Source organism: Xylona heveae (genome assembly GCF_001619985.1).
Source record: "Xylona heveae TC161 unplaced genomic scaffold L228scaffold_5, whole genome shotgun sequence".
NCBI classification, from domain to species: domain Eukaryota; kingdom Fungi; phylum Ascomycota; class Xylonomycetes; order Xylonales; family Xylonaceae; genus Xylona; species Xylona heveae.
Genome location: NW_017264197.1, coordinates 1,805,307 through 1,822,219, shown reverse-complemented (window position 1 = coordinate 1,822,219; position 16,913 = coordinate 1,805,307). Strand labels below are relative to the sequence as shown.

Here is a 16,913-nt window from a genome sequence, read left to right as displayed (position 1 = left end):
TGTCCAAGTCTATAAAATGCGTCTCTCTAGTTCCATATTCTTCTCTCTGCATGTTTCAGTACTGTGAATGGTGTCATGGTTGATTAGTTTATACTAACGGACTATGGGCAGCATTCGAAAGGCTTGAAGAATGTGCTATGTACCCTCAACGCGTCGTGAGAACTCGAGTTTGTCCACCCTTGCCCGCCCGATTGTGGGGAGCGCTTCAGGGGGCCAGAGGGACCGCGGATAGTTAGCCCAGAGCTCCTTCCTGGTCCCCTGGTGTGATGACATCCTGGCGAGAGCGCTTGTCCAGAATGGCGGCGGTTAGGGAAGAGACGCCATCCTGGCAAGGAACGGTCAAATTTGTCTGTGCGACCGTTGTTCGTCGGCCAACAAGGTCTGGTGCTGGACAGCGCCGTTCCGTTGATGAAAAGACGCTAGATCAGTGAGAGCAAGCAGCGACCCTACCGAGCCCTGTATTCAGCGACCAAGCCCTTTCACAGCATCTGGAACATGGCCTGCCACGCGGCGAGCGAGGATGTCTCAGATGCTACGGACCTCTTCTGTGTAACAATTGTTATAGCTATTGAGAACCCAGGATTGCGCGTCCTAAACTTTTCTCTGTAATGAAAAGAGAGAATGACCATTATCAATTTCCCAGAAATGTGTCTGAAAAGAAAAAAAAAAAGAGCTACCCACCTTCTTGTGGGAGAAGCGACGGATTATGGACTATCTAGAACAATTATCTAGCGTACGCCATAGTAATATGAATACGCGGCTGAACCGTTCAGATGGGATTTTCTCTTTCCCACAGTACAGTTATTAGGAGATACTCCGATAGATTAATAATGTTTCGATGGCTAACATCCTGTTTCTAGGAACAGAAGTTGCACCGATGGCACATTGGCTTTTCAATGCTGAAGAAATTATGAATCCACATTCTGTCATTCCTAGTCGTACTTTTTCCAATCAAATATTTTAGGCTGATTTTCTCAATCCGATTTCGACGAGTCCCGAATTAATCGTCGAACCGCTACCTATTCAGGGGCTTGTCTTCAGCAACTAAATTAATTTCTCCAATAAGACCACGGTCGGCAAGTCGGACCGGACATATTTAGAGCGGTGATATAATGTTGTTTTAAAAAGGAAGCTTCAAAAATTAAAACCTAAAATAAAAGATAAATTAAATTCATCAGTTAAGATTAAATTAATTAAACGACATTTTTATTTAATTAAAATAAAGTAAATAGATAAAATATTGCAACGCCAAGATAAAAATGACAATGTTTCTGCTAAGCAAATCCGTTTCGATTAGGTTTGCTCAATCAAGGATTCGGATGGCGGGATCTCCCCTTCCCGACCGCCCCAGGACCCCCCGTACCAAGTGTGCCCTTCTAAGGGACGAGTCGGGAAATTTCCTACGTGCATACGCGATGCACGACGCGGCGCGCGTGCAGCTTTGTCAGACCAATAATTTGGATTCATTCTCGTGTCAGTCTGGCGGGCGATACAAGGTCATCCGCATGAGGTTGCTGGGAAGCTCAGCGATCACAGAACGCCGTGGCTGGTCTACTCGCATGAGAACTTAGTGAGACAGAGGCAAGGAGAGCTGATTCGTAGGACATGTCTAGGCTTTCTACAGGCGCCTCTGTTGCACAAAAGGCCATTGTGACAGCTCGTACCCGTGATTTTTCATGAGTTTCTGCTATAGCAGCTCTGGTGCTATTCAACCCCCCCCACGTCAAAGAGCAGCCAAAAAAGGGTCTGGAATTTATATGAACTGGCTGACACGGGACGCAATGATTGGTCCCGTGCCTCTAATAACGGGCGAGGAGCGGTTCAACGGCAACCTTCCCTTTCCTGATGAGAAAGTCTGGCGGGTCGACGCGAAGGAGGGGGCCTCTGCCGAGGGTGGTGTATGTGTGATTGATGTGAGTAATGATGATTGTAATGTCTTGGGTTTAATAATATCAGATGTGATGACGGAAGAGGCTGCAAGTTGGTCGATCCAGTGTGACTTGAATAGAGCGGAAAACTAGACATTCATCGAGCCTTCGTTTGAGGCTATTCTTTCTCCTCTTTTTTCAGCCTGTGGAGAACGGGACTCATATCATGATCAATTACTCTGTACAGGACTGGAATTTTGCAGTATGTGCAGATGATTTCTGTCCACCATCAAGCGCCAAAGCGAAAGTGGGGAACGGCAGCAATGATTTCGGCGAAGTGCGATAACACACGGTCTGGCTATGTCGCAGCTTCCCAAAGTAGTACTGGCGAAATTCCTTCGCCGCAGCTAAGAGAGCCAACCTTTGATGGCTTCATTTCGTCTTACGCAATGGTATTATTACCAGACTGGTGGGTATCTGCAACGACTGACTTAGTTCAGATATGACTGTCAGTCTATAATTACGTTGAATAGGTGTCGTAAAGCTCTTCCCATAAAGCAATAATTATGTCAAGACAAACGATTGAAAAGCCACTGACGCTATGTATTTCAATCGGCCTTTTAGTTAGGTACGCCAATTCCCTATCAACGTGCCGCGCTCGTCTTGGACCAGCGGCAAAATTCCGCATCTAAGAACTGCTAGAATCGGAGACGGGGCTACTCTACAGGTCCTTTTGATTTACTTGGTGGGTTAATGCTTATCTCCTATATTATCGTCAAGAGATGAAAGGCAATCCCGTTTGGTGATGTGCTGATTACCGAACAGAACCCAACTGATGATGACGACTGAGCGGTTTCATAGAACTGTCAAAGTATTTCCGATTGCGCATGTTGGCAAATGGCAGTCCCTCACCCCTTGTGGAAATGAACCCGCCTTCCCCACGAAAAGAAGGGAACACCTTGTAGATACGCAATGGATCCGAGGAACTGAAATGCTTTTTACTATCAAATCATGTCGCACGCGCAGCTGTTAGACTCGGACCACATGATGTTACCAGGAAGCCCTGCTTTCCGGACGCTCCCGGCCCTTGCGAGACTGAGGATCTGAAGTGAAATGGTTCCTGACCAGGAACTCAGCGACTCCCCCTTTACGGCCAATCTCAAGACGCCCAAGAGGGGGGTAATTCGAACCCATAGTGAGAGTGACCCGACAGACTGGATCTGTCTGATACTGGTTGTTTCGTGAGATCGAGCTTGATCAGAACAAGGCAGAATTTGTCATGCGCTGGCGTGTCATGATGATTATCATCATTTCAGCTGGTTTCTCGCCTACCGTATACGAAAAGACGCACCCCACAGACGATCTGATGAGGATAAAGGCGAATAATAACGTCCTACCGAAGAGCATTGGCCATATTGCCATTCCGCTACGAGAAAGGATCATCATACGGCGAATCTTGTGACCCAAATCATGACCGCTGCAGCACGCTACAGACTCGTTGACTGGATGCTTTTTGTCTGCCCCGAGGGCCCCCTTGTCTCCCGATATTACCGACCCGCTCGCCGTCCATCCGCGGGACATCCGAGAGAGACAGACAGGCACCGTAGTTTGCTCCACAGCTCCACCATCGGAAGAACTGGTCACCCGTGCTTAAGCAGGACGCACTGTCCATTAGTATCATCGACTCTTGGAAGAGGAGCAGCGCGCTTAGGAGTGGATTCCCTTCTCTTTCAATTTGCGAATTAGATACATTACTCTGTTGATGACAACCCACTTGTGTTCGAACCGAACAAAAAGTCCCACCAAGACATGGCTCGTATAGCCAAAGTCGTCGAGACGACTACTATCCTGATTGCGCTATCGATATAGCCATGGCGTGAGCAGAAGAGCTACTTCCCACGGTAGACTAACACCGTAGTACACTCTCCAACGTATTATTGTGGGTACTGCATCATTGCCTCTCAATCATCCATTTACCCGAATCTTCCACAAAGTCCCGCTGTCCAGTTCCACTCCTCTCCAATGACAATCGGGACTTCATGGGCGGAGCTAGGGGTTCAATTGCTTCGGATTTACAATATTTCCTTGAGCGATAGCTTTCTCCACTGCTACCCACTTGATGGGTACAAGGTAGAGCTGTTGACATTTTCGTCGTCATCGCGTCTCCAATTTAACTCCTCCGAGTAGCTCTGCCTGACGTTGCGGAGCTAAACCACTTTTGACCTGCAAGGGAACCTCCACCACTTGTGACGACGAGTATTGTAGCTTCTCCCATCGAACACCTCGCACACGTCACTAGCACGAAATAGACATGACATTGCATTGCTTGATGATAATTTACTGACACTTCAGAACAACGATAGGACTGATTGCCTTGCTAAGGGCTCTCTACGCTCTGAGCTTCGTCGTTGTCCGGAGCTCCTCAAATTCAGAACACACAATGCTCTCCCTACGCTGCCTGTCATCCTGCTCATGATATAATCCAAGCCAACATGCATAATAATGCAAAGTGCAATGCACAATACCGTCATTTCCATGATATATTCAAAATGATCATGATTTGAGTCCAACCGATGCCCATAAGCCTTGCATTTCGCCCGGTTGACTCGCATATCTGAAGTCTGCCTTACCCGCCGGGGTTCGTATCCAAACCTCTTTTCCTTTGTTATGGAATAGTGTGATCACCGTTCGGCTTCGGACACGTCTTGAGCAAGCAGGTATCGCATAATTGTGGGTTCCTCAGCGCATTTTTCTTTGCCCCGTCACAATTTTTGGTGCAGATTCTTCGAGGACTCCGGGGCACACTCCACCGCGGCCAAGTCCACTTCTTACCTGACGTCCTTTTGATCCAGTCTCGCTGACCGGCTTCGAGTCTCTCCATCTCTTTGGAGAAGACTTCCTTGAGGTATCTACACTCATCGACGTCTCTCAGTTGCGCTTCAGTGAGACCGCTGTTCCGCAGGCGCTGGCGGAGAGAGGGGCTGAGCTCGCAACGGTAACAGCCCGCCATGTCACAGAGTTCGACAAGCACATTGCTCACAGAGCCAATCAACTTCATCTTTTGCTCTGCACCCATGCTGAAGTACGCTCCCAATCTCTCGCACTTCTCTTGCGTCGGCTCAGCCTTCGACTTGTCGATGAGATCATCGAAGAACAACGTCTTTCCAGCTGGTCTCATCTGCTCTCGAAGCAGTTCAGAAGGACTTTCCGGATGAAGTTCCGATCGCTTGTGCGCCTTTCTCCAAGCTGCGTCAATCTGTTCACGCCTCAACTTTATGTTGCGCTTTTGCATCTCACAAAGAATGCGCAACTCTTCCATTCTGAAAACTGTATAGTGCTCGATTGAGCAAAATTTTGCAGGCTCCTTCCTCTTTGCCCTGATCTTTGCGTCTCGGTGTTCGTCTTGCAAGCGCCGGATACAGGTGTGAATGATCGAATGCCGCAAAGGCGTATTGAAATAGCTGACAATCTCGTCGGTTGGACGCAGCCTGCTCAAAGTGCCGATGATCAGCTGGACGTAGTCGGCAGAAGTATTCATCTCCGCTAGCGACTCCCAAAGAATCTGTCGAAACTTGTGTATGACATCATGCGAGGATATGTCCATATTTGGATCCTTGCTCTGACAGGTTTCCAAGACATTGTTCAACTCCACCGCATGGACGATAGTAAATTCTAATGCGATAGAAATCATGGTATAAATCATTGTTCCAGGGGTGATTTGCTTGTCTTCCACCCGCAACACAGCTGACAAGCTCCAAGGTGAGCTTGAAGCCACCGACAGATTTGCTACGGAAGATGATCTTCGCAATGGGCGTATCCGGCGAAGCCTTCGCCTTTCCACATTCTCGCTCTGTGGCTGTCTGTGCTGTTCTTCGGCCCGGTCTGTGGAACCGTTTGAGTCAATTAATATGCCGGTATCTGTAACATTGGGCCCCGACGAGCTGTTTGCTGTGGGGACACTCGACAGCCAAGAGATGACAGTTTCACGAGAATCCGCAATGTCGGTCTCTTCTCGACCACTGGCTTCGCCTTCGTCATGGTCGAGTATCATCTCCGTCACATCATCATCGTCCACGTCTGACGTGGGTGCCAGGCTGCCGTTGGAATCATTATCGCCGGCAGCGGGATAGGCAATGTCGACATCCATGTTGTCTTGCTCTTCCGCGTAGTCGTCAATGTTCATAAGAGTCCCAAACTCATTGGTAAAATTAGCAGTATCAGACTCCCCCAAATCATCTCTATATTCCCATTCTGTCTCATCTATATCTGTCATTTCTTCATCAATCTGCTCTTCCGCGCTCATCCCGGTCTGGAATGGCACCCTCGTTGACTCCGAGCAGAAATCCATGGCTTTTAAAAATCTGCAAGATTAGTTCTCTACTTGTGTTACTGTGACCGATCAATATCGACTTACTGTTAGTTATTGTTGTATTGAAATCGACCAGCTATCTGCATTGGTTTTAACATTTTCTCATTCTTCGGTGCGTATGACTTGAACTCACATGGGCTGCGATATTCCTCGGGAACCTAAAATGACTCTTTTTTTGTTAAAATCTTTTTTTTTTGGCACTTCTCTGTAACGCAGAATATCAGCCTTGCTCTTTTCCCCCACAAATTTCATTTTAACCAATTATCAAATTAATATATCCTTGTTTTATATCTCGTTTCATTTTCGTTTTTATTTCTTTCAACTTGAAGAAGAAAAATATAATGTCAGCTTACCTGATTATGATTACCTCTCTTCCGGTTTCCCAATTTCCCGACCTTGACGTTTCTGAATCGTCCACTGTGCTTTCCCTTTTCGATGTTCGGGATAGCCACCGCAATAGTGCGCAGTTTCCTTTTCTCGTTTCGTTTTTCCAAATTGAATCTAATCTTTCGATTTTTTTTATTATATTTTTTATTATCTTTTCTTCCTTCCTTTCTTCTTTCTTTCTTTCTTTCTTTCGCCTTCTCTCTCTCCCTCAAAAAAGAAGGAAGAAAAAAGAAAAATTCGTTCCCTTGGAACTTTTCCCACATTATATACACTATTTCCATCCTGTCCAGCCCTCTGATACACTCGTTCCTTCCCCCCGTTCCCCCTTCCCACACATCCTGAATCCTCAGGGAAAATGGGGGAATTAGTATTAGTTTTGTATACTTGGGCTTAGTTTCCCCTTGTCACGCCCAAGTTTCCAAATATAACCGCACTTCTGAACAAGCTAAAAGACGCAACCGTCTTTTTCTTTTTCTTTTTTTTGTACTTCCCTTTTTTGGGGTTTTATTTTTTTTGTACTTATCTTTCTTTGGGGGTTGAAGTTCCTTATACGTGGCGGTTTCGAATTATGGAATAGTAAGATGGTAGGATGGTGAGATGGTAGGATGGTGAGATGGTAGGATGGTGAGATGGTGGGATGGTGGGACCCGGGATGTGGGTTGGGGATGGAAAGGTAAATATATTTCTCGATTAGGTCTGGTTTCCTTTTTCCTCCTTTCCTTCTTTCCTCGAGATAACCGTGACTCCCCGACGCCGCGATGCCTCTCCGCCGTACTAGGTAGTTTCCGCATTTTAATGGTACTTTACCTTTTCGGTCGCTCAGTTCCTCGTTGTTTATTACTCATTGCTCATTTGCTCATTTGCTCAGTTGCTCATTTTCTCATTTGCTCAGTTGCTCATTGCTCATTCGCTCACTTCCTCAGTCACTCAATTCACTTACCTTTCCCAAGTGGGTATATTTTTTGTACTTGTCCTTTTCAAGAACTAACTCACTTCTTCAAGTTTTTACAGCCGACTAACAGATCATCTGTGTTTTTTTTGTGTATGTGTTGAGTTAAGTCTAGTTTTACATCAACAGATATCGAGAATCGTAAATGACCCACTCGAGCCACCAGAAAAGAAAAGAATAATGTGAGCTTGGAGATTGGCGGTTGGAGCTTGGAGCTACTCCGGCAGTCAAAGGTTTCAAACCAAATACTATTTATCGCTCAATAAAGACTAGCATACTAAGACTTTAAAACTGAAACTGATTTCAAGGGAGCGACGATGTAAAGTCTCGTCTCAAACAAATAGGCCTGCCGCCTTCTGAAAGAGGTGTAGGTCTACGCTGGTATCCCCAGTGACAGTGAAGATACCTGTAGATATTACAAAAGGTTTTCGTGTACGTGGGAGTATTATGGCTGGTGGTAATATGTATCGGACGTGTGGATCAGTGGTGGGTAAATGATGAAGTGCTTCGTGTGGTTCGTGTGTACAATATGAAAACAGAGGTGCATAAAGTTAACTTGCATAAAAGTCTACAAGGACTGCATAAACTGTAAATAGAAGGTAATGCTAAACTCGTCTGATAACGTACATCTTCACATATGAGGCATAACTACATCAGATGACTGGTCGAGGGTCTTCAAAGGTAAGATTCTTGATATGATGATTCTTGATTGAGTACGACAGTCTATGCAATAGCAATCTGGATGATAATAAGCTGGAAGCAGATCAAAGCCAGCAAAATTCAGCGCTATCAGAATCCCTTCGCTAAAAGTACAAAAGAAGCATGCTCAAAGTGAATTGCCAAAGTGCAAGCCGTGATCGTACTGCTGCTGCCATACGCCCAAGGGAGCAACCGTGCCAAAGCTAGATAAAGATAATGTGAGAAACTACCAGTTCTAACCAACAAAGTGTCAGAAGAGCATTAATTGCAATGCAAAGGTTAGGTACCCAAAGCTAGACTCAGACACTCATGCGATGAGTGTAGCCAAACGAGAACATGGTAGGTATGCTGCACTTTGGCGCAACATCGCACAAGCATGCCATTGCTCATCGGGCCACACTCATCGCATGGTAGCTACTGAGATTTCCCAGGGGTCGTTGATCACCGTAGGCAACCTCAGTCTAGTAAGCTTGGCTCCATCACCGTAGGCGTAGATCTAACCTCCTGATTCCTTCCAAGACTATAGAGCTCCGTCCACTTGCGGCGAGAACCGCCTTCTTCTTTGTGGTGTGAAAGAGAGTCGCGACTTGTGGACGGCGATTCCCCGGCAGAATCTGAGCCGTCAGAAGTCTCCGAACCTCTAACGTCCTCCTCAAAGAGAATCAACGATGTTTCATGGTCGAGCTTCTTCTGTCGAGCTTCAACAATGGCCAGTTGAGCCTTTTGAGCTGCAGCCTCCAGGACAAGATCCGATTGCACAACGCCGCCATTCGCAAATTTCCGATATGCATCCGAGACACTGGATTTAGATTGGCGAGATGGTGTCGCTGAACGGGACTTGAGCCCTTGTGATTCTCGGCTACATTTTCGGCAGCGACAGGGTCGGATATAACAAGGCTCTCCGCATTGGTGCCCGCAGGAAAGTATCTCTTTACATGGCTGTACACAATTGCTGCGGCTATGAGAAAAGCTGCATTTCATCATCAGTGATGTTGAGGCATAAGATGGTAAACTTTCAACTCACGGATGGCATTTGAGCGGACAAATATGACCACATGCTAGAGAACCGCCGCAAATCTGGCCACATCCACCATTCACCTGACTCCACTCGATAGGATCTAGGTCTCGTCAGTAAATTTCTCATTGATACGCGGAATGCTTTTCGTCATCTTACCCTGAATGTACGTCTTCGCCCCGTGGATCTCGCATTGCATTGGAAGATTGAAGCCGATTCGGCGCCCATTAGTCCTCAAAATATTCGCCACGCTCCACCACAGCCCACTCCCATGACAAAGCGCCTTGGCATTCCCAAACATATAGAACCCCCGACGTGCTCTTGAAAGAGCAACGCAAATTCGATTCTCTACTCCCACAAAGCCAATGCTCTGGCCTGCATTGCTTCTTACAAGTGACAAAAGAACAATCTCATTCTCCTCTCCCTGATAAGAGTCAACCGTGACCACTTTGACATAGGTGCCGCAAAGAGTAGGATGCGATTTGAGCCCCTTTAGAATGAGCTTTCGCTGTCCATTGTAAAATGTAAGCACAGTGATGTCGTTGACGCTGACTCCATTCAAAACAAGGTAGTCGAAGAAGCCAACAATCATATCTGCTTCTTTCTGGTTGCACTTGGACATGTTATTGTCCGATCCTTCCGGCCATTCATGGGTGAAAAAGTAAGAATTCACCCCACCCATTCCCGGTACGGGGATTCGACCACGGACAGAGGGGTGATCATTTAAATTCTCGTAGATTGGCATGAGGAGTTTGCGAATCTCAGGAATCATTCTGCGCTGACACCTCAGCATTGAAAACTCTATGCGGTTATTGACCAACCGCTCAAACATTGAGACGCCAAGATTGTAAGGGTGTTCCTCGAGCTCTTGCACAGAACAATGGCCCCGCAATTGCTTATGATCACCCACCAAAATCAGCTGCTCAAGTGATTCCACACAAGTTGCAATAACAGGTGCCTCCAGAGTCTCTGCCGCTTCTTCAATGACCACAATCTTCGGTTGTAAACTGGCGACCAGAGCTCGATATTTGCTAAAACCTGTGGTGGTAAGGCCAATCACCCTTACCCTCTTCAGCAAATTTGCATCCATTTCCCACTTTCCAATCTTCACTTGCTGAACGGCCTCGGCATAGTCTTTCGCCGCCTCACGAAAAGAGGCCCGAAGAGCTTGTTTTGCTCTTCTCTGTAACTCGCAATAGACCAAACCGCGGACGCGTTGAGGCACCTCCCATAGATTTTGTTTCTTCAAGGCTTGAGAAACTTTGTTTTGGGTTATCCCGGCTGTTTGGCGACCAGTAAATGGTTCAGAGATACTAAAATATCCGCCCTTGAGAATATCTGTTTCCAAATCATCACTGAACATCGCCTTCGTTTCTGCTTCCATCTCCTTTAATTGTTCGAACTCCAAATCAACCTCTTCATAATCGATGCCATACGTTTGGGCAGTGTGGACGTGCTTGAACGGGAGCAAGTCTTCACCAAGCCATCGAGACAGGCTACCACCGGGTCCATCGTCCTGACCAAGTTGTACCCAGTCGGATGCCCCTTGAGCTAGTGACTCTACCTGTCCTTGCGTCAGGATGCCCAGCTTCAGCAGAAACCCTGGGTCAAAAGTGCCAGAGTTCTCATGTAGAGGACTGAGTACGTCAGACAGTGAATCCGCATGCGATCGCATCTTCTGCATGGCCTTTGCTCTCATACACCCTGGGGGAGGTGGTAGGGAGAAAGATTTTCTGAGCTGATACAGTGTCCTGTCCTTTACAACTCCTTGGTCCGCGGTCCTCCCCCCAAGACGAACAAAATTAGGCTCAAAGGCTGCCACATGCCGAAGAAGTTGATCCAGGGCATGGTTCGTCTGAGCAGTAATGATTATAGGACCATCCTCAATTCGTTGATTTGCAATAAGGGCTCTCAGAGCCATGACTGAAACATGAGTCTTTCCTGTACCAGGCGGCCCCTGTACAATTGCCAATTCCTTTGAAAGGATCCGGTGCATTGCCGAGATTTGTGACTTATCCAAATCCATCGGAGGTAAACGAGGAGACTTGGAAGTCAGATCGACATTTGCATAGCTACTGGAATCTTTCGGCGAACTGCAAACTGAACTAAGATTGACGCTGCCATTGCGCAGTAAGCGCTCAGGCGGGCCGACTTCCTTTTGAACCTCAACAAGATACTTCGTAAGCGGAAACCTATTCAAACATTAGCTGTCTTTAACCAAACTTGATTGACGGATCATTGTCTTACTTTTCCGACATTAGCTTCTGAAGAGCGAGAAGAGTATGCCGATAGGCCTCAAAGTAGCCTGTGCGAGCCTCGACCATAATCCATTCCTCTTGTGGGTCGAGCTCAATCTCTTCTGGACCTCCGAAGAATAAATCAACCTCAGGAGGTGATTGCGTGAGCCCTGCGAGCGGACGCGCAGCCACAATAGCGACCACACATTTACTTTCAAATGCGTCTTTGGCGGGAGACAGCGCAACCATGCTACCAGTGAGAAGTCGCTTTGACTGTTCCCAGTGCACCTTCTTGCCGGCTCGGGTCATGGAGAATGCCACCCGAGCAGCCGGCCCTTGCGGAGAGAGGGTAAATCCAATAATATGAACCTGAGGCAATCTTCAGCCATTATTTCGGACATTAGAAGGAAAAACATTCTATCAATGACAAAATACCTGATCGTATATGCAAAGATCTGTACTGTCGCCCATTTGAGGGTTTGCCCGAACCTCTGCCACAGCATCGCGCAATGGCGAAATAGCGTCTTCCCGTGTGAGCTCGTAATGTGATTCGAGATACTCTTCTTTCGAGTTCCATGGTGCGTCTATGATATTCACTGGGATTTCCACAGCATCAAAACCAATCTCTGTCGTATTGTCCGATAGTCCACCTATTTCTGTAGCTGTTGGAATCTCCCGCTTGTGGAGCCAAGAGGCGGGTTCTGTTGCTGGCTTGTGCGCAAAATATTCCCGTATTAACTTGTTTGCTGGTGCTCTTGGTTTATTTGGGCTACCACGATCCACGGCAGCTGAGAGTGGAGATTTGCGCAGCCGCTCTTCGGGGTGAGCGTTGGAGCCTTTGCCATAAACATTAGCCGCTATGTGGTGCGAATTTCACTGAAGTCTTTAATTCTCACCCTGCTCTCCGCCTTCCTCTTTGAGGGAATCAGATGTATAGTTCGTATCCCGATCCATATCTTGGGAGGAGTTTAGAAGTATCTTATGGGCCTGTTTGTAAATAACGGAAGACATGTCAGCCAACGGGGCCTAGCAAGTGTTTGAAGCGGACGCGTCGAATAAAAATGCGGGTTATTATTGATCCGTTTCGATTTTCCCAACGATGGTCTCAACATTGGAATGTTTCAAGAGATGCCATCGAGCAAGAGAAATCCTGGATTTTATGTGCGACAGGTGATACAGCATAAATGCTTTAGATGGCGGTGAAGTCAACGTGAATCCAAGCAGAGTATGCCCAGGCAAAATCAGTGATGGGGCAACAGGGAATCAGCTGGATTACCTTTACCATTCTTTGCTAGACTCAGCATCCAAATTGAGGGTTGCGATAACTGGGACAAGGCTATCCATAAACTCTAAAACAAATTGTCGTGGTCAGCACGTCCTATGCTACTCATAACGAACAGGCGCATCAACTAAAACGCGAATATGACAGGGCCTCTATCAGGACAGAAAAGGTCAAATCTCCGAACATTGAGGAAGTCAACGTACGGTCGCAGAGCAACCTGTCTTTACTTTGGCCCACGCCTCGAAATCGCAAGGACAGGAGGGATATTAACGTGTCGAGAGAGCTTGAGGCGGAACACAACAATGGCAGAGTGCACTGAGCAGGCAGATGTAGGTTTGTTTTGTGTTTGGCGAGTTGCAAGTAACAAACGGTGAATATCACCAACCTCACGAGAGCTCTTTCCTAAACCGACAAAGACCAAATCATACCCCAAAAGAACTGTTATTGCGCACACTCACAATGGGCTCTGAAGGGCCGCTCAAGGTTGCTTCCTGACCGGGGTTGAAAACATATAGAATGATACAAAATATCAAGTTGCAATTAGACAGGTGGCAGAGCGACATGGCCGTTTTTATTTTGGCAATTCAACAAGAGCGGTGCTAAAGTCTGAATACCTACCTACTTGGCTGCTACTTCAGAGTGACCGGAGACTTGATGAACCTTCGTTGCCATGAGACCGTTGCCCTAGTGCCCTCAATAGCCCTGTATGCCCCATCACTGGCAGTCTGCCCATCTGGCGATGATGCCAATGCGGAGAATTTACTTGTTCGCCCGCACTTGCTCAGTGAGATTCACGGACAAGGTGATACAGACGAAGAAGTCTTCTTATAAGGAGATAGGAAAGAATTGATCTACTGGATGATATCCAAATTATAGAACCGTCTGTCGTCAGAGGGTGACAAATGCTGTAGGTAGTTACAATGAGGGTTGAAATGATGATGATGGCCGTAAGGACAGAAATGAAACGTGTGGAGACAGAGAGGGAGACACCCTGGGAAATAAGGGCAAGTTTGCCGGGGGTTGAGAAAATACTTTCTTTCTTGGGACTAGCTTCGCCAGGGCTATGCGAGGCGGCTCTGCCGTACCTCGCACTAGTACTATTATGGAGTTATTAGCTCACATTTGCCTCTTATATGGGGACAATCTGTTCCTATCAAGGTAGCTATCGCGACAACCCTACAAGCTATCTTATTAGCCAGACTGACCTCTATTGTTGCCGTGGCTGAACAGCATCATAGCAATCCTCTGTGGTGCGCTCCTTGGACTTTCCCTTTGGGCGCGAGGGGAGATGGCTGTTGCTGCTGATTCTATTCGTCGTTGCTGAGTTGCTTTCCGTCGTCTTTTGACTTGGATTGGCATTTTCTTATACTGGTGCTTCTTTTTGCATTTGAAAGTTGCGCAGACTTGTTTTGGTTCAGGGACGTCCTCGCCCAGGATCATCTAAGCAATATGCAATCTCTAGAGGACGAGGAGCGTGAGGCTGCGGGTATGGGCGATCTCTCCATCATTGCAAATACCAAAACGCTGATCACGCGAACTAGGTTCCCCCAACGGAAGCTCGGAAAACGATGCGGATGAAGACATGGAAGACGTTGGGGAGGGAGATGCGGATGCGGATGCGGACGCTGACGCTGACCCCGACGCCGATGCAGAAGGAGACAATGACGAAGACAATGAGGACAATGAAGAAGAAGAGGAAGACCAGGACGATAACCAGGCAGATACTACTCCGCAATTGGGCCAGTCCTCGTCGCAGCCAAACCCTACAGTGTTCTTGACATCCCCATCTCCGCGTCCTGCTTCGACACAGATTGCGACGGCACTTCCTTGGCGCCCCGGCGTAAGACCTGAAGCGCTCACAGCTCCTGTGTACGATATCGTCCCCACTATTGCAGCTCCCCATAGTACCTCCATCAATGCCGTCACAGCGACGCCAGACATGCGATGGGTGTTCAGTGGTGGTGCAGACGGATATGTCAGAAAGTTCAATTGGGTTGATACGGTCAATTCAAAAGTCATGCTCACGGTCGCGCAGCGTCACCCCTTCGTGGATAGCGTAACCAAGGCTGGCGTGTTGACAAGCTATTGGGAGAATGAAGAACCTCAGAGTAAGTCTTCGCTGTCTACTGACGACTTAAGAGACCTCTCCGGCAGCTGTTCTGAACCTGATTCTAGTAAAACTTCCAGGCGATGATACGCTAGCGCTTTCTCCTGTGTATTCCCTCGCCGTCCATCATCGTGCACTTTGGCTACTCTCTGGACTAGAATCTGGTTGCATCAATCTGCAATCTGTTCGGCATGATGAGGGAAAGAGGATAACATCGTTGCGAAAGCACACTTCAGCAGTTTCCGTCCTCACACTCGCCCATGACGAGAAGTCGGTGCTCTCGGGAAGCTGGGACAAGAATATCCATGATTGGGATCTCAACACCGGCCAGGTAAAGCGTAGCTTCGAGGGAAGTGGCGGCCAGATATCCGCCGTAGAAATAAGACCCTTATCAAGCTTGCCAGTTCCGGAAGAGTCTGGTGACGTGTCTACTACAAACGGCACGTATTCCTCAAACAATACCGCCAAGCCTTTGACGAACGGATTATCCAATGGAATTGATGTCGATTATAAAAGAGGAAATGAGGGTGATAAGGACGCGCCTGGGTCACCAGCAGATTCCCTCTTCAGCGACCATGGGGGAGGTGATTCCTTATTTGGAGATAACGACGACGGGAGACCGAGCGGCCCGTCTGGTGGTAATTTTGATGACGAAGACGATGAATTCTCCAGAGCTATTGCCAGTGGGATTCAACAACAGGAAGACGAGGATGCTGAGGGTGACATTGATATGGCAAATGCTGGTGGACCGGTGCAGCCTTATCAGCAGCCCGAGCATGCACCACAGGGCATTGGTCGAGAACAGCCGCCAGGAGAAAATGCGCCTGAAAGTGCCGCCACGGAACTGAGACAGCCCCCAATGATGAACGGACTTCCGCACTCGGACGAAGGTAAAGGAACTGCGCCAAATGAAAATAAGGACCAAAGCTCCGTGTTCTCAGAGCCAGCTTCCTCGGATAGTACCTTCCTTGCAGCTTCCATTGACGGCACAATTCGGATTTGGGATCGAAGAGCGCGCAACCCTGTCGCTTTAGTTGTCCCTAGGAATAGTCCTCCCTGGTGCATGAACGCTTGTTGGTCTCCAGATGGAAACTACATATATGCGGGACGGCGCAATGGGACAGTCGAAGAATACAGCCTTCACAAGGGACTTCGAGCCCCCGAGCGGACTTTTAAATTTCCACAGGGAAGTGGACCTGTGAGTGCAGTTCGGGCCATGCCTAACGGCCGGCATCTCATCTGGTAAGTGTCACTATACACTCCTTGTAACGTAGTCTGTGCATTTATTAAGCCTTGAAGCGCGTCCTATGATATTCTTCGACTTTACGACCTCAAAGAGCAGCAAGTTTTCAAACACTCCGCCGTACCGTTCCTCATCGTCCCCGGGCACCGCACTGGCGTAGTTTCACAGTTGTATATCGATCCGGCCTGTAAATACATGATTTCCACGGCGGGAAACAGAGGGTGGGAAGGTAATTCTACCGAGGTTCTACTTGGATATGAGATCGGTATTGGGCAATAGTCTTGTATTCTGGAAAGGCGTCAGGAAGTGGTGTGTTTGGAGCTGGTATAGGCGCAATGGTCAGTATACCTCTTCAAGATATGGTCATCTTTTCCTCTATTAGCTTGCGGATTGAAACGAATCGGAAATGATTCCATTAAATAAAAGCTACCACGTATTATCCTTCCGTTCGATTGGGCCATCGACGGCTCTACCATCTTCTGGCTCAAGGAGCAGGGGAGTTGGCTTTTGCGGAGACAAATAAGTTGATATTCCTGTGAAGGTCCACCTTCGAACCCACTGACCTCAGGAGGTCGGAGGTCGTTGTGTATTCTGGTTTCCCAGGGCTGCATAAATTCACGTGGCGCGATTGACGAGTGGGCCATATCCACCAAACTGCTCTTGACATTGCTTCACCTTTCTTGTCTTCTATTGTTTTTTGGAAAAACAGTTTGCAACAGCATTACACTCCACCCAAAACTTTTATGCTTTTTGATCA

General features: G+C 47.6%; 6 protein-coding genes across 6 annotated transcripts; 2 read left to right on the top strand and 4 right to left on the bottom strand.

Annotated features, from left to right (window-relative positions):
• Nucleotides 1-3,013: 3,013 nt before the first annotated feature.
• L228DRAFT_142797 (hypothetical protein) lies at nt 3,014-3,490 on the bottom strand. Its single transcript, XM_018329193.1, has one exon. It carries the CDS (start codon nt 3,447-3,449, stop codon nt 3,126-3,128), a length of 324 nt encoding a protein of 107 aa, XP_018188633.1. The 5' UTR covers nt 3,450-3,490; the 3' UTR covers nt 3,014-3,125.
• Nucleotides 3,491-4,549: 1,059 nt separating this feature from the next.
• Nucleotides 4,550-6,216, bottom strand: L228DRAFT_268434 (hypothetical protein; the record flags this gene model as incomplete). The annotated part of the gene is made up of 2 exons (XM_018335131.1): nt 4,550-4,572; nt 4,701-6,216. 2 exons carry the CDS (start codon nt 6,214-6,216, stop codon nt 4,550-4,552), a joined length of 1,539 nt encoding a protein of 512 aa, XP_018188632.1.
• Nucleotides 6,217-6,397: 181 nt separating this feature from the next.
• Nucleotides 6,398-7,119, top strand: L228DRAFT_142786 (hypothetical protein). Its single transcript, XM_018329192.1, has one exon. The coding sequence runs from the start codon at nt 6,579-6,581 to the stop codon at nt 6,990-6,992; it is 414 nt and encodes a 137-aa protein (XP_018188631.1). The 5' UTR covers nt 6,398-6,578; the 3' UTR covers nt 6,993-7,119.
• On the bottom strand, nt 6,962-7,761 carry L228DRAFT_247521 (hypothetical protein). Its single transcript, XM_018332657.1, has one exon. The coding sequence runs from the start codon at nt 7,413-7,415 to the stop codon at nt 7,191-7,193; it is 225 nt and encodes a 74-aa protein (XP_018188630.1). The 5' UTR covers nt 7,416-7,761; the 3' UTR covers nt 6,962-7,190.
• A 911-nt stretch (nt 7,762-8,672) lies between these two features.
• Nucleotides 8,673-12,535, bottom strand: L228DRAFT_253258 (hypothetical protein; the record flags this gene model as incomplete). Its single annotated transcript, XM_018333737.1, has 7 exons — nt 8,673-8,768; nt 8,978-9,242; nt 9,297-9,390; nt 9,447-11,479; nt 11,535-11,893; nt 11,960-12,231; nt 12,421-12,535. 7 exons carry the CDS (start codon nt 12,533-12,535, stop codon nt 8,673-8,675), a joined length of 3,234 nt encoding a protein of 1,077 aa, XP_018188629.1.
• A 1,472-nt stretch (nt 12,536-14,007) lies between these two features.
• On the top strand, nt 14,008-16,445 carry L228DRAFT_142675 (WD40 repeat-like protein). The gene is made up of 4 exons (XM_018329191.1): nt 14,008-14,292; nt 14,348-14,914; nt 14,982-16,155; nt 16,213-16,445. Exons 1-4 carry the CDS (start codon nt 14,256-14,258, stop codon nt 16,433-16,435), a joined length of 2,001 nt encoding a protein of 666 aa, XP_018188628.1. The 5' UTR covers nt 14,008-14,255; the 3' UTR covers nt 16,436-16,445.
• The last annotated feature ends 468 nt before the right edge of the window (nt 16,446-16,913 follow it).

What these genes read in the sequence shown, in the direction of transcription:
- L228DRAFT_142797 (XM_018329193.1), bottom strand. Translation starts at nt 3,449, where the DNA reads ATGTCCCGCGGATGGACGGCGAGCGGGTCGGTAATATCGGGAGACAAG.
- L228DRAFT_142786 (XM_018329192.1), top strand. Translation starts at nt 6,579, where the DNA reads ATGTCAGCTTACCTGATTATGATTACCTCTCTTCCGGTTTCCCAATTT.
- L228DRAFT_247521 (XM_018332657.1), bottom strand. Translation starts at nt 7,415, where the DNA reads ATGCGGAAACTACCTAGTACGGCGGAGAGGCATCGCGGCGTCGGGGAG.
- L228DRAFT_142675 (XM_018329191.1), top strand. Translation starts at nt 14,256, where the DNA reads ATGCAATCTCTAGAGGACGAGGAGCGTGAGGCTGCGG. An exon ending in GGAGAATGAAGAACCTCAGA is followed by an intron (nt 14,915 to 14,981) that starts GTAAGTCTTCGC and finishes ACCTGATTCTAG; the next exon opens with TAAAACTTCCAGGCGATGAT. An exon ending in AACGGCCGGCATCTCATCTG is followed by an intron (nt 16,156 to 16,212) that starts GTAAGTGTCACT and finishes TAAGCCTTGAAG; the next exon opens with CGCGTCCTATGATATTCTTC.